This window comes from Macrotis lagotis, chromosome 1, assembly GCF_037893015.1.
Source record: "Macrotis lagotis isolate mMagLag1 chromosome 1, bilby.v1.9.chrom.fasta, whole genome shotgun sequence".
NCBI classification, from domain to species: Eukaryota; Metazoa; Chordata; class Mammalia; order Peramelemorphia; family Peramelidae; genus Macrotis; species Macrotis lagotis.
The window spans coordinates 447,958,374-447,974,405 of record NC_133658.1 but is presented as its reverse complement, the minus strand read 5'-3'; the positions used below and the strand labels follow the sequence as shown (position 1 = coordinate 447,974,405).

The 16,032-nt window shown below is 32.4% G+C and overlaps 1 protein-coding gene across 4 annotated transcripts in view; it reads right to left on the bottom strand.

The window, feature by feature from the left end:
* The window catches only part of TTC6 (tetratricopeptide repeat domain 6), a 248,960-nt gene that overhangs the window by 64,874 nt on the left and 168,054 nt on the right, over window positions 1-16,032 (bottom strand). For all 4 annotated transcript variants that reach the window (XM_074213416.1, XM_074213417.1, XM_074213418.1 and 1 more), the window contains 4 exons: window positions 11,348-11,424; window positions 5,887-6,047; window positions 4,103-4,237; window positions 1,954-2,103 (listed from right to left, as the gene is read on the bottom strand). In XM_074213416.1, the coding sequence (XP_074069517.1) occupies window positions 1,954-2,103; window positions 4,103-4,237; window positions 5,887-6,047; window positions 11,348-11,424 (523 nt within the window). The remainder of the gene's footprint in view (window positions 1-1,953; window positions 2,104-4,102; window positions 4,238-5,886; window positions 6,048-11,347; window positions 11,425-16,032) is intronic.

Below are 16,032 nucleotides of genomic sequence, written 5' to 3'. Positions count from 1 at the left end.
TTTTTTTTTGGTTTGTTTTTTGTTTGTTTTTTAGGTTTTTTGCAAGACAAATGGGGTTAAGGTCACACAGCTAGGTGTGTCAGATTTGAACTCAAGTACTCCTGACTCCAGTGCTCTATCTACTGCACCACTTAGCTGCCTCTGATCCATTCATTCTGGAGAGCAATTTGGAACTATAGCCAAAGAGCAATAAAACTGTTCATACTCTTTGACCCAGCAATTCCAATTCCAGGTCTATATCCAGAAGGAATTGTAAAAAAAAAATGGGAAAAGTCCATCATGTTCCAAATTATTCATAGAAGCTCTTTTTGTAGTGGCAAAGAATTGGAAATTGAGGGGATGCCCACCAATTGGGGAATGCTAAACAAGTTATGGTACATGAATACTATGGAATACTATTGTTTTATAAGAAACCATAAATGGTCAGACTCTAGAGAAACATGGAATGATTTAGGGGATCTGATGCTGAGCAAAGGGAGTAGAAACAAGGGAACATTATACACATTAACAACAACATTGTGAGATGAACAACCTTGCTGGGAGCAGCTGCTTTCAGCAGTTCAGAGAACTAGGATAATCATTTTTAGACCAGTTATGGACAATGTTTATCCCCATCCAGAGGAATAAATATAAAACAAAACAAAACAAAATAAAAACCAACCCTTCAATATCTGATGGACACTTTATAAAAAATTATCTCTTATTTGTTTCTTTCCCTTAATCCTATTTCCTCATACCAAAAAATGACTAATCTGTAAACATGTTTATCAAAAATATGTATGTACAATACTAACCTGACTGCCACTGGGAGAGGGGAGGTGGGAAGGAAGGGTAGAAGGAAATTTTGTAACTTAAAAATATACATGTGTATATGGATGAAAAAAGAAAAAAAAGAAAAAAGAAAGAATAAATTGGAGATCATCTCAAAGGGAAGGCACAAAGATTAAGAGAAACAGGAAAGAATTTTTGCCAAGGTAGAAATCTGGATGATGCTTAAGTAAACCAAGAAGCTAGGAGATAGATGAAAGGAAGGAAAATATTTCTTAGCTAGCATGAAAGTCAGCCAGTGAAAATTAATAGAGTTGAGTGCTAGAGTGTCTTGCTGAATCTTAGGATATGAATGGAGAGGAGTAAGATATAAGAAGACTGGAAAGTTGGTAATGGATCAGATTATGAAAAGTTTTAAATATCAAACATATTTGGTTCTGGAAATAAGGAGGAATCTCTGGAACTAATTAACTAACATAGGCCTACATGGTATCTCAGTTACTATTAAATTGATCTTCGAGATTATATCTTTCCTACTTTGTATTTATTTTGTATGTACTTAGTTATTTTCATGTTACCTTTCCTGTTAAAATATGAGAGTACTGAAAAAATGTTATTTTCCTCTCACATCAAGGTTCTCACAATATTTGAAGTATCTAAAAACTAGCATGTACAACTTCAGTAGCTAGTGGTTTCCTTTTTGCATGAAATAAAGTTGAATAATTAACCATTTGCTAAACAAGATATAGAAGGGATTCTTCAAGTGTGAGATAGTCTAGAAGTCTATAAGATCAACTCTCAGAATAGTATCTTTTAATGCTTAAAATAAAATAATAGTATTACGAGGAAATATTTTGAAATGTAGTTATCTAAAATTTTTTAAAAGTTTGCAGAGTTCAAATTAAAAATCCCTGACCTAGATGGTCTCTGAGGATACTTACTAATTCAAGTATTTTGATTTAGTGAGCAAAAATTTATCTATAAGCACCACATGGAGTGGTGAAAGGCAACATATATCTCCTTTTAAAAAAATTTAAGAAAGAAGTATATAAATTATGGGTATTTATTTCATTAAGTTAAGATGGCAAATCAAGGATCAAAGGATTTAGAGCCCTAGGATTTCAATGACTTGCCATTTAGCAACATCATATGCATTCAAATCATAAGCAGTGGACATTTAAATACCTGATAATGTTTTGGATTGATGGCAATTGCTCGATTGAAATCCTGCACACATTTATCCTTCTGGAGTTTTAATCTACAGAGGCCTCGTTGATAAAAGGCCTCAGAATATTCAGGATATAATTTCACCGCTTTGCTAAATGCATCAAAGGCCTGTAAAGATCATATAATAAAAAAAAGAAAGAACCCAATAAACATATGGAATCAACTTTGAAAGGCTAATAAAATAATATGTGAATTTTAATACAATAATTCTGTCCTATAGATATTTTTATTGCTCTTTTTAAAAAGTCTATATAAAGGAAATATGAATAAAAATTTATAAATAAATCATATGCTAATAATTACTTGTTGGCCTCTTTATTAAATGTTGTTTTGCAAAACATTTGTAATTGAGCTAATGGACACCAAGCAATAATTACCATGTTCACAAAATAATTGCTCCTGACTTGAATGGTGTGGATAATAATAGTAATGTTATATTATTATTAATTTCTATTTATGCATACTTTAGTAACAAAAATGTTTCCTTCATTACATTATTTTTTATCATACTTGAAGTAACTCTGTGAGGGAAGTAGAATCTATTTTTTTATAGATTTAAAAAATAAACTATATTATATGACTTGCTGTATTCTTTTTACTACAGGCAAAAATTAAAACTAGCATAATTCCAACTGTGACAAAGCTGGTAAGGTGTTGAGTGCAAGTTTTAGCTTTGCAATCTAATAGTCTACTTAACACTTTACCAGTTTTATCATAGTTTGAATTATGTTAAGGCTAATTTTTGCCCACAATAAAAAAGAATGAAGGTTAATTTTTAGGGAGTTATCTTGAATCTCTATTAAATGGTTAACAACTGAGAATCAGGAATGAAATTTCAGTTATACTTCAAAAGAATTTATTTCTAACCTTAAGATAATCCCAATATGTATATGAGGATTTTCAAAGATACAAAGCAAGAGTTGTATCCTCAGTGCTTAGCAAGTACCTAATAGACAGAGGGTATTTTGGAGGTGTGTGTGTGTGTGTGTGTGTGTGTGTGTGTGTGTGTGTGTGTATGTGTGTGTGTTTAAAGTAAAGTTGGTCCCTGACTATCCAGAAGAAACAAAAAAATGCAGGAGGGCAAGGATTGAACTCTTGATTATTTGGAATTTTTGGCTTGGAATAATTATCATGTGGCCCTATTAAGTATTAATGTGATGTTTTGTCCAAAAGATACAAAAATTAGTTCAAGAGCATGGCAAAATGTGACGCACAACATAAAGAATACCTATGAAACTTCTATTAAACCATAAGTTTAGAATATTGACCAACTTTATAGTTGATGGTCCCTATTTAGGGATCCAGGAGTTATCCAGGAGTTTTCCATTCCATTATCCATATACTATTTTTATACAATTAAAAAATTTTAATTTATAAGATAATGGTCACAATATTGGAGTGTGAATTTTAATATGTCATGTTTAAAGTTGTCTATACAGTGTTCCAAAAGTTGTCTATACAGTGTCTTGGTGCAGCTTAAAGCTATTAGTAACTTTTATTGTTAGTAAAATAAAACCCAGTTTTAGCTGTAGAATCACATGATTGTTGTCAAACTACTAATATTGATTATTAAGTTCTATGCAATTTGATCAGCCACCAAAATTGCCAGTTCAGAGCAGCTAATTGGTCACTATCTGGTTTGGTGTTTTTCACCACATTGAGACATGTTTCAGGAAAAAGATTACTTCAGTTGAATTATTTTATGAAAATATTTTCTAGCATTAGATATGTTGTTGAGCTTATTTTGAATATTTTTACCTAAGATACCAATCATTAAATAGATATGAAGACTCATTACTGAATTATAACATCACAGTAATAATAAATCATTACAATGATTAATATAAAGACTCATTATTGAATAAAAGGTATGTAAAACCAAGATTAAGTGAATTGAATCAATAATTTTTATGTAATTTTCCTGAACTTGGCTTATCACAGAGGCTGTAATAACCTTGATACTATACATTGGCAAGTCAGAGAAAAAGTCTTAGACTACCATGGGGGAATATAACTTTTATAAGTGGGGTTCTTGTAAACAACCAAAAGATTCTAAACAGTTTCTAAAAGTAACAAATACATATATTTCAAAAATCTCAGCAAATACCAAATTGTAAGACTTCTCTTCCATGTAACAAAGACCCAAGCAGTAGTGACATTCTGCTGACAGAAATGTTGTTTTTGATGTCTTGTCTGCAGAAACTGTTGCATCCAAAGCTCTTTTAAAAGTTACCACAGCATTCTACAATGAAAAAAAGTGAAACTTTTTTTTAATCATTTGTTTGGAATCACAGAATTTTAGAATTGAAAGAAATCTTAAAGATTATCCAGTCAAACTTTCTCATTTAAAAAACGGTTCAGAGAAATGATGTAACTTGTACCATACAGTTAGTCTCTCACTTGGGCAGTGTCAGACCACGAACTAAAAAATGTTTCTTGATCCTCCAACTAATATTCTTTCCATAACAACATATCAACTATTATACTATGCTTATGGTAAATATATTGGGTGAATTTTATTAGAAAATCAAAACTAAGCAGTACTAATTTAAGGCAGGGGCAGGGAACATCTGGGCCTGTGTAATCATTTGGTTTGGTGCTGCCATGGCAACCACAGATCAGTTTAAAATTCAGTAAATCTAGAACCTTTTTAAAGGTGAATTAACTGTTCTATGAAATATAGGAAGTTAATTTTTAAGTTGATAATTTTGTATGGCCCACAAATGATGTTATAAGTATCCAATGGCCCTTAGCAGAAAAAAAAAGGTTCCTTTTCTCTGGTTTAAGAAGTTCCTGAAAATATCAAAAAATTGTTTCACATTCTCATAAAAAATTATATAACTTTAATTTTAATCAATTTTGATTTTGATTTTTTAAGAAGTAGACTTTAGTGCTATTTGCAATTAAACTACTTACAAATCATTAAAATGCCAATTTCTTAAATTTCTCCTCCTTTTTTTAACTTATTGAATTCAGCCTTTCAAAAATTCAGGTTTGCAATATAATAAATACAATAAATATAATCATATCATTAATATATAATATAATATAATGTAATATAATTAGCATAATTAATATAATATATATTAATATAATATAATATCATTCTGGTTCCTCCCCCCCCAAGTTCTCCAATCAGTAGCAAAATCTTGTTAAATCTACCCACACATCTTTTGTATCTATAGCCTTCTCTTATCCAACATAGCCACTATTCTAGTTCACCACCTATTTATATAAGTCTGAGTCTCTTATTTGATCTTCCTACTTCTAGTCTGTCCTTTCTCCCAAACTATGTATCCCATGAAACTGCTATAAACTAGACCAGGGAAATCAGCAAATAATGGTCCAAGGGCCAAACCCAACCCAATGCATGTTTTTGAACAGCTTGCAAGTTAAGAATTAATGTAAAAACCATTGTACAGGTAGCCTGATTTAGCCTATGAGCCATAGTTTGCTTATTCCTGAATTAGACTAGTTATCTCATAAGCACTCATCCTGATAAACTAAAGAAAAAAATATTTAAAATGGTTCATGTTTTAATACCTCAAGGATTGGTGATTTTTGTTAGTATTCTTTTCATAAGATCCAATCACATTCTCTCCATATAATCCATATTATAAATTCTGGGACTGAAGAATAAATCCCCTGGAAACCAATGTACTGATGATGAATCTCTCTGAATTTTGTTAGGGTGGTCGTCAGCTGGCTCATAGTCTGTTCTTGGTATTACATTCAGATCCTTTCTAGTTTGGTAAGATCTATAAATCTCCATGCCTTGAAGGAAGGCATTATATGGAAAGAGAAAACTCTACTATAAATTTAAATAGCAATACTATATATAGTATATTGATTCTATCAACTCATTCAGTTAAAATTACTAAATTTTCTCACCTGTATTTTTTTGGCCTTCATTTGTGCTTTTCCTAATAGCATATACATGGCAGACTCTGGCTTACACAATGTGACCGCAAATAATGCTTTCATAGCTTCTGTGTGAAGACCGCAAAATGAAAAAACCAATGATTGTTGAATAACTGACAACTCTAAGGAGCCTAAAAATGAAGGACATTTTCCATAAATGTTTCATGTCAGCTTCTTCCAATTCATGTAAAAGCAAAATGATACATATTTAATGTTTAGATATTGTTTTGAGAAAATCTTGTAATTCAAGAACTGTATATAATAATCATACCAACTAATCCATAATTATTATATTAAGACTTCTTTAAGTGACTAATAAACAGTGTCAACTATACTAACAAAGTCAAAAGGCCATCTTTCATCTATACTAGATGGGAACTGGGAATAGAGAAGTACCATCCATCAATCAATTTGCTGACTTCTGTATTCCCTGTTCTCAGATTCAAACAATCTCTGTTCACTCAAGACCAGTAGTGATTGATGGTTCCTTGGAGGGAGCTAGAATCTTGGATTTAAGGTATTCTGTGAGTACTATTTGAGGTACCATTCAAATTACAACATGTGAGTTCCCACCACTACTTTTACTAGCTAGACAAGGAACACAATCAACCAACCAAACCATTCATCAACACACCAGATAGCACAATAAATAGAATATTGGAGTTAACAGGAATTGATTCAATCAGTTTTTTGTTGGTTTTGTTTTTGCAAGGCAAAAAAGAGACTTGCCCAAGGTTACACAGCTAGGTAATTATTATGTGTCTGAGGTCATATTTGAACTCAGGTCCTCCTAACTACATGGAGTTAGTAAGAAGTTAATTTGAATCTTGCCTGTGATCCTGGACAAGACACTTACTCTCATTCAGCCTCAGTTTCCTCATTATAAAATGGGGACAGCAATATCCCCAAATATCTTGTTATAAGGATTGTTGTAAGAATCAAGTCAAAACCATTTGTAAAACACTCTGCAAACTATAAGCACTATATAAATTGTAGCAATGAGTATTACCTACAATGTGTGAGACTTTAGGTTTATAAAGACAAAAACCATGAGTAGTTCCTGTCCTCAAAGAACTTGTATATTTTTGGAGGAATTAATAGAAAGATGAGTAAGTATAATATATATATATATATACACATATATATGTATAATATTTTGGTGGAACATTACTAATCAGGGGATCTTACTAACAAGTAGGAGATGACACTTGTACAAAGCTTTGAAAGAAGTCAGGCTATAGTGTATATAAAGGCATAATAGATGGGTAGGGGAATGTCATTACATAAGGAACAGTAATCAAGTCAATTTTGCTAGAACATAGGAGAGTATGAAGGGGAATAATGTATTTGTTCGGAAAAGTAATATGGAACCAGAGTGTAAAGGATTTTAGATCTCAAAGTAGGGATTTTTTTTTAGGTTTTTGCAAGGCAATGGGGTTAAGTGGCTTGTCCAAGGACACACGGCTAGGTAATTATTAAGTGTCTGAGGCCGGATTTGAACTCAGGTACTCCTGACTCCAGGGCCGGTGCTCTATCCACTGTGCCGCCTAGCCACCCTCAAAGTAGGGATTTTATCAACAGACAGCTAGGGGTCCTGGTATCATTTGAATTGTGCTTTCAGAATATCATTTTTGCTTTGGTGAAGGAAATAGAGTGGAAAAGGAAGTGATTTGTAGCAGAGTCCAATTAGTAATTTTTTGAAAAGGCCCAGAAAGATATAATGAAAGCCTGAACCATGTGCTTCATGTTGGTATTCATGGTGGAGAAAGGGATGCTGTGAGGGATGTTGTGGAAAGAGAACTTAGAAGAGTTGTCAATATGATTGAAAGCAGAGTGAAGCATCAAGAATAACATCAAATTTACAGAGCAGAGTGACTAGAAGAAGAGTCAAAATCTCAATAGAAATTGAATAGAGAGGTTTGTGGAGGGAAGAGATGAATTTTCTCTCATGATATTTAATTTGAGATGCATTTAGCTCAAATCAAAAGAATAGTAAAAAAGTGCACATTTCTCCCATAAAAGTAAATTTTACTCTCTTGCAGATACATCCATTATCAGTGGGAAGAATGTGGCTTATATTCTATTAGGAAAATACCACATGGACAAATAAGTAAATATAAACTTTAAATAGACAGTAAATATAAAGTGATTTGGGAGAGACTCTCAGTTTGGGGAAAATCAGAAAATGTGACCGAGACTTATTTGTGAAAGGTTACATATATAGGGAATATATATTACCAGCGTACATGCATACAGAAGCAATTCATACAATTCATGCTGCTAGACTTTCAGTATCTTTTGGTAAAGTCTTATGAAGTTTAGGTTGGATCTGAAGCTGGTGTTTTCCTACAGATGGTAGGGATCTATTGTCAGATCTTGTGGCTATTTGTCAACACATTTCTTAGTGCTGAGCTTTTCTCTGTTAATAGAGTCTGAATTTGATCTCTTCAGGACACTTGATGAACATCAACATCCCTGCTGAAACCATAGCAGGAAAGGAATGATCCTTCAAGAAAAAGAAGACAGAAACCCTTCAAGGACAGTGCCCACAATAGGCTACAACAAGGCAGAAAGCAAGGATTGAGGAAAAGAATGGGGATACCAGCCATTCCATGTAGATCAGCAACAGTAATAGTGTCCAGAATAAAGGGGGGCAAGAGCTAAACAAGTCCCACATAACCCATCCTAGAATGTAAGAAGAGTGACACAATATAAAATACTTATCCAAGAACTGAGACTGAAAATATGAATAACAGTTGTTGTTTTAGTCATGTTTGACTCTTCATGATCTCATTTTGGGATTTTCTTATCAAAGATACTGGAGGGAATTGCTCTTTCTATCTCTGACTCATTTTACAGATGAGGAAACTGAGGTAAATAGAGTTAAGGGACTGCAAAGGTTCACATAGTTAACAAGTGTCAGATCAGATTTGAACTCAAGAAGATGAGTCTTCCTTACTACAGTCCCACTTAGCTGCCCTAATCCAGCTGCCCCTTTCTTCATGATTCCAAGTTGACTGGAAAAATCAAGTTTAAAGCAATTAACATCTATGTAATACCAATCTTTATATCTTTTAGACCCATAAAATGGACCCCAAATTTGGAAATTTTCCCAACAATGGTCTGTATGAAGTTAAACAGAGAGAAAGCTAAAGAAAAGTTTAACACTTCTTTGCTAAAGCAGAAGAGAATTGATAAGACATTCTTGGAGAATATGATCAATAAGTCAAAAGCCTAAGAAAGACTTTGAGAAGTATTGTCTAAATAATAATGCTTAGTAGCAACTCAATTAGCTGCTCCAAATTTCTTAATTTATAAGTGACATGCAATGAAAAGATCTGAAAATTTAGAGCCTTAGTAGAGAAGATAAAATTCTTGGGGAACAAGATGAGGTGCATATCATTCTTGTTTTCTTATCTAATACTGAATTTCTGTCATCAGTGCTTTTAGTGAGCCTACAAAAGATTAACTTAAATCATAATGCTTTAATTCAAGTAAAAGAAGTTGCTTTATCTGTGTAGAAAATTTTAAAATATTAAATATAAAAGAATAGCAGTAGGATAGTGACTCGTCACAGGTTCATTTCTAGCTGTATGCCATTGAAAAAGAGAACAAAATTATGATGGAGATGCAAATAGATTAAAATACAAAATAGAAAGCTTATATATTCTTAAAATGATGAGAAGTAGAATAATAAATTTAAATAAAGTGACTGAAACTAACTTTTTCCCCCTAAAACTAGACCATCATCAGGTCAGAGATGATAAAACTTAACTCCATTATTATTAGTCCTAAATAGAACTGAGGATGACTTTTAAGTGAAAGAGCTGCACCATAGTATCATATTAATTTCTTGATGAATGGATAACATTGTTAAAAGGTTTTATTGAAAAGATCTTAAATTATTATTTCATGACAGAAACGTTTTCCAGAGACATCAATGTCATGTGGACTAGATAAGTTAATAAAGTACACTGTTCCTAATAAAAACTCGATCTAGAGGACAAATTGAACCAATAGATAAAAGCAACATTTAAAAATTCCTTGTCTTTTTTCTAGAAAAGACTCATTAAACATAAACCTTTCAAAAAGAAAGCAGAGGATGAATATGTTAAAAGTCCAACAGACATCCTGAGCTTAATGGTTAGAATACATTTAGATCAATGAAGAGCTATATATATACAAAGGCAGTCTTAATTTTGGTTTGGTTAAAAGAACAACAGATCTAGATGTCCAAACAAACTCTCTTCAATGTTGATGTATCACATAGCATATTACCCCATAGTAGGCTGAGAAGACAAATTTACAAAAAAAAAAGAAGGAAAAAGATTGCTAGATGTTTTCAGAATACACTAAGCAAATTGGAAATTTTTTCCAAAAAACTTTTGTTACAAATTTTACTTTACCAAGTAGCAGTAATGCCTGTCAACAGTTATATGCTATTGAATTTGTCAAGAAAAGTGATTTATCTCCAGCAGAAGTCTATGTGACTAAATTCCCAAAGTGAAATCAAAGAACTTTGTGGATGACAGCCACATAAACTTATGAAATAATATGCAGAAAAAAGAAACAACAAACAAATAGCTACATCATAGAGCTATGTTTATGGAAACAGAGGGGGGTTTATGATCTAAGATCATTATTACTAGAAATTATAGAAAGTTTACCTGAGTGCAGATTTATTGGTTGAAGCATATTATACATTGAAAGGTACAGAAATGAAGCAACATTGTAAGTTTTTAACTTTTAACCTATGTCATCTATCTAGAAAGACATAATCTTGTAGCTAGAAACAACAACTAATCTCCAGTCTACAAAGACAAACCCCCAAATAACTTTTTTATTGTTTTTCTAGAATAATAGGACTTATTTTCCCCATTTACATGTTAAAACAATTTAAAAAGTTTTTTATGGTTGTGAATTACAAATTCTATTTCTCCTCCCCTTCCACCTCCCCCTCCTCCTTTTGAGAACTTAAAAAAATAAACTGAACTAGAGCTGGAGTATCATTTTAAAGGCATAATTATTGCCACAAGTAGTCAGACATGACCATGAGTCAGAAAAACAATCAAGGACAGAATCCTTAATAGAAGTCAACATACCTAATATTCATAATCTCAAAACTACAAGGAAATAAAAGAATGCATTTCAAGATACCCAGTTGTTGTTTGTTCTTCTCAAAAAGCACCATGACATCAGGGTTGTGATGCCATGATATGCAAGTGAATTGGATTTAAGTGAGGGGCAGGGCTTTGCAAAGTTACCAGCCTTACTTTCTCTTTAGGTCACTTCTTCTCCAAGGCTAAATTTTTTATCTTTAATTTCCTTATTTTTCCCTCACATGAGGAAGTTCACAAACATGCCTTCTCTTGTATTATTTATTTAAACTATATCCCATAATTATATGACTATAGTTATAAGTAAAATCTACCTTTGTTCATTTGTGCTACTTGGAAAATAGTGGACTTTGCAAGATCATACTGCTTCATCTCAAGTAGATAGCGTCCTCTGTAAGGAAAAAAAATAGTTTTTTGACTAGATGAAAAAAAGGCAAATTTAAGGAGTAAAAAAAGAATAGCTACTGTAATGAATAAACACAGAAATATGTCCATATATTCATAAGAATACTATATATTTGTATATGATTTAATTAAGTTTAGATAGTGAAATTTACTTGAACAGAGAAATAGTAATAAGAAGAAATATTTATGGAGAGTGGTTTTGAAGGGATGATACCAAAATTTTAAATTTAAATGTCATTTCCCACATTTTATTTCATTTACAGTAAAATTACCTAAAAGGCAAAGAATTCAATCTTCCTACTCATTGAGAAAGGGGAAATAATCCAGCCTTGATGCATTTTTGAAAGATTTTTTTCAATTATAACATACTTATGAAGGGAATTCTCTCCACAGAGGAAATAACATGCTTTATTAAATGTTTTATACAGTAGTGTGACCTAAGTTAATGAAATGGAACTATTTAGGAAAGGCAAGCTAGTTCTACCTTAGCATCTCCTGTTTCCATCCCTTTTTGTCCACTCATAAGGCCACTGCCCTAAGTTTAGACCCTGCCTCATTGTCTTTCATCAGGTCTATTGTCAGAGCCTCCAAATTGTCCTTCCTATCTCATCTCTCTTCTCTTCTATTAATATTCTGTATAGGGGTAAAATGATTTTACTAGATCATAAGTCTGATCTCTTCCCTAACTCAGAAAACTCTAATGTTTCTTTATTAGCTCTACAACAAACACCTTTTGGTTTGATGTTTAATACTCTTCTAAATGTACCTTATAGATTTATTATGTATTATTTTCCTTCACACATTCTATTAGTCAAATCATCCAAATATTGCCCCTCATAGAAACTCAGGTGGTAGAGGGAGAGTGTGCTCCAGGTTCAGAAGTACCTTCCCCCCCCCCAAATTTTGGTTCTTGCTATATCTTTCAGCAACTCTTCTTTTATTTAAATTAATTGATGTTAAATGGTTCAAGGAAATTAGCACTGTAATCAATTGGTAAATCAGTGATATGTGACATGACTTTAACTGGTGCTTGATATTGGGAGAACCCAATAGAATGGGGGTCTTGGAAGAAACACAAATTCTTAAAGTTTTCCCTAAAATGAAAAGCTTGAGGGGGAGAAGTAGTTATTCATTGTGGACCCAATTTGCCAGTACAAATAAGAACTGGGATAAAGACTTCTCCAGAGATTCTTAAAGACTACATAAGCTTATGACATTGTGAAAATGATTAAATATGATCAACATAGAATCAGAAAAGGCATTTATGAGAAGATTCTGAAATCTTCTAGTCCCAGGTCTTCCACTAACTTATCATTTAAATTTTCTGTCATCAATATATGACATACAGGGATCAGTTTTTTTATTTTTAAAAAGATTTATTTTTGAATTTTGCAATTTTCCTCCTAATCTGACTCCCCCCCCCACAGAAGGCAGTCTGATAGTCTTTAAATTGTTTCCATGCCATACATTGATCCGAATTGATTGTGTTGAGAGAAAAATCATATCCTTAAGGAAAAAATAAAGTATAACAGCAAAATCACATAATGAGATAACATTGTTTTTTTTTTTTTTAAATTAGAGGTAATAGTCTTTGGTCTTTGTTCAAACCCCACAATTATTTATCTGGATACAGATGGTATTCTCCATAGCAGATACCCCCAAATTGTCCCTGATTGTTGCACTGATGGAATGAACAAAGTCCATTAAGATCGATAATCAACCCTATGTTGCTGTTATGGTGTACAATGTTCTGGTTCTGCTCATCTCGCCCAGCATCAGCTCATGCAAATCCTTCCAGGCTTCCCTCAATTCCCATCCCTCCTGGTTGCTAATAGAATGATAGTTTTCCATGACATACATATACCACAGTTTGTCAAGCCATTCCCCAAATGAAGAACATTCATTTAATTTCCAATTTTTTGCCACCACAAATAGGGCTGCTATGAATATTTTTTTTGCATGTGATGTTTATACCCTTTTTCATAATCTCTTCAGGGTATAGACCCAGTAGTGGTATTGCTGGATCAAAGGGTATGCACATTTTTGTTGCCTTTGGGCATAATTCCAAATTGCTCTCCAGAAAGTTTGGATGAGTTCACAGCTCCACCATCAATGTATTAGTGTCCCAGATTTCCCACATCCTTTCCAACATTGATCATTGCCCTTTCTGGTCATATTGGCCAGTCTGAAAGGTGTGAGGTGATACCTCAGAGATGTTTTAATTTGCATGTCTCTAATCAGTAAAGATTTAGAGCAGGTAATTCATATGACTGTGGATCGCTTTGATTTCCTCATCTATAAATTGCCTCTGCATATCCTTTGACCATTTGTCAATTGGGAAATGGATTGTTTTTTTTTTAATAAATATGACTCAGTTCTCTGTATATGTTAGAAATGAGTCCTTTGTCATAAATATAGTTGTAAATGTTTCCCAATTTACTACATTTCTTTTGATCTTGGTTACAGTGGTTTTGTCTACATAAAAGTTTTTTAATTTAATGTAATCAAAATTATCTAATTTATTTTTTATTTAATATTTATTCTCATTTATATAAATAATGTTTTTTATACATTAATAATTTATTCTTGATGATGTTCTCCATTTCTTCCTTAGTCATAAACTGGTTCCCTTTCCATAGATCTGAGAGGTAAACTATTCATTGATCTTCTAGTTTGCTTATAATAATTGTCTTTTATGTCTAAATACTGTGCCCATTTGGATCTTATCTTGCTATAGGGTGTGAGATGTTGGTATAATCCAAGTTTCTGCCATTATAACTTCCAATTTTCCCAACAGTTTTTATCAAAGAGAAAGTTTTTATCGCCAAAGCTGGACTCTTTGGGTTTATCAAACTGTATATTACTATGATCATTTACTGCTCTCTCTTTTGCACATAGTCTATTCCACTGATTCACCACTCTATTTTTCAGTCAGACAGTTTTGATGACTGATACTTTATAATTTTTTATATAATTTATATAATTTTATATAATTTATTTTTTTTAGGTTTTTTTTTTGTAAAGCAAACGGGGTTAAGTGGCTTGCCCAAGGCTACACAGCTAGGTAATTATTAAGTGTCTGAGACTGGATTTGAACCCAGGTACTCCTGACTCCAGGGCTGGTGCTTTATCCACTACGCCACCTAGCCATCCCAAGATGCTTTATAATTTTAGATCTGGTAGGGATAAGCCATCTTGTTTTGTACTTTTTTTTTTCATTAAATGCCTGGAAATTCTTGACTTTTTATTCCTCCATATGAATTTACTTACAATTTTTTTCTAACTCATAAAGTGATTTTTTTGGAATTTTGATTGGTAGGGCACTAAATAAATAGTTTAGTTTAGGCAGAATTGTTATTTTTAATATAATAGCTTGGCCTATCAATGAGCAGTTGATATTTGCCCAGTTATTTAAATCTGATTTTGTGTGAGAAGTGTTTTGTAGTTGTTTTCATAAGTTTGTGAATCTGCCTTGGAAGGTAGACTCCCAAGTATTTTATTTTGTCTGAAGTTATTTTGAATGGGGTTTCTCTTTCCAGCTTTTTCTGCTATATATATAGTCATATACATATAGAAATGTTGAGGATTTACGAGGATTTATTTTATATCTGTGACTTTGCTAAAGTTGCTAATTGTTTCTAATAGTTTTTTAGGTGATTTTTTAGGATTCTCTAGGTATTCCATCATGTCATCTACAAACAGTGAGAGTTTTGTCTTCCCAGTTCTAATTCCTTCAATTTCTTTTTCTTCTCTTATTGCTGAGGCTAACATTGCTAATATTATATTGAATAGTAGTGGTGATTATTTCACCCCTGATCTTATTGGGAATGCCTCTAGCTTATCCCCATTGCATATAATGCTTGTTGATGGTTTCAGATAGATATTGCTTATCATTCTAAGGAGCAATCCATTTATTCCTACGCTCTCTAGTGTTTTTAGTAGGAATGGTTGCTGTGTTTTGTCAAGGACTTTTTCAACATATATTGATAAAATCATATGATTTCTGATAGATTTGTTATTGATATAGTTAATTATATTAATAGCTTTCCCAATATTGAACCAACCCTGCATTCCTAGGATAAATCCTGCTTAGTCATAGTGTATTATCCTAGTGATGCTAAGATTTTATTTAAGATTTTTACATCTATATTCATCAGGGAGATAGGTCTATAATTTTCTTTCTCTGTTTTGACTCTTCCTGGTTTAGGTATTAGCACCATATTGATGTCATAGAAAGACTTAGGCAAAGTTCTGTCTTCACCTATTTCTTTCAAAGAGTTTATATTGAATTGGAACCAATTGTTCCTTAAATGTTTGATAGAATTAAATTGTGAATCCACCTGGCCTTGGAGATTTTTTTTCTTGGGGAGTTCAATAATGGCTTGTTGAGTTTCTTTTTTCTGAGGTAGGGTAATTTAGGCTTAATTTCCTCTTCATTTAACCTGGGCAACTTATATTTTTTAAATAGTCATTAATTTCATGTAGATTATCAAACTTATTGGCAAAATAATTCTAGATTATTACTTTAATTTCTTCCTCATTGGTGGTGAGTTCACCTTTTTCATTTATGATACTAGCAATTTGGTTTTCTTCT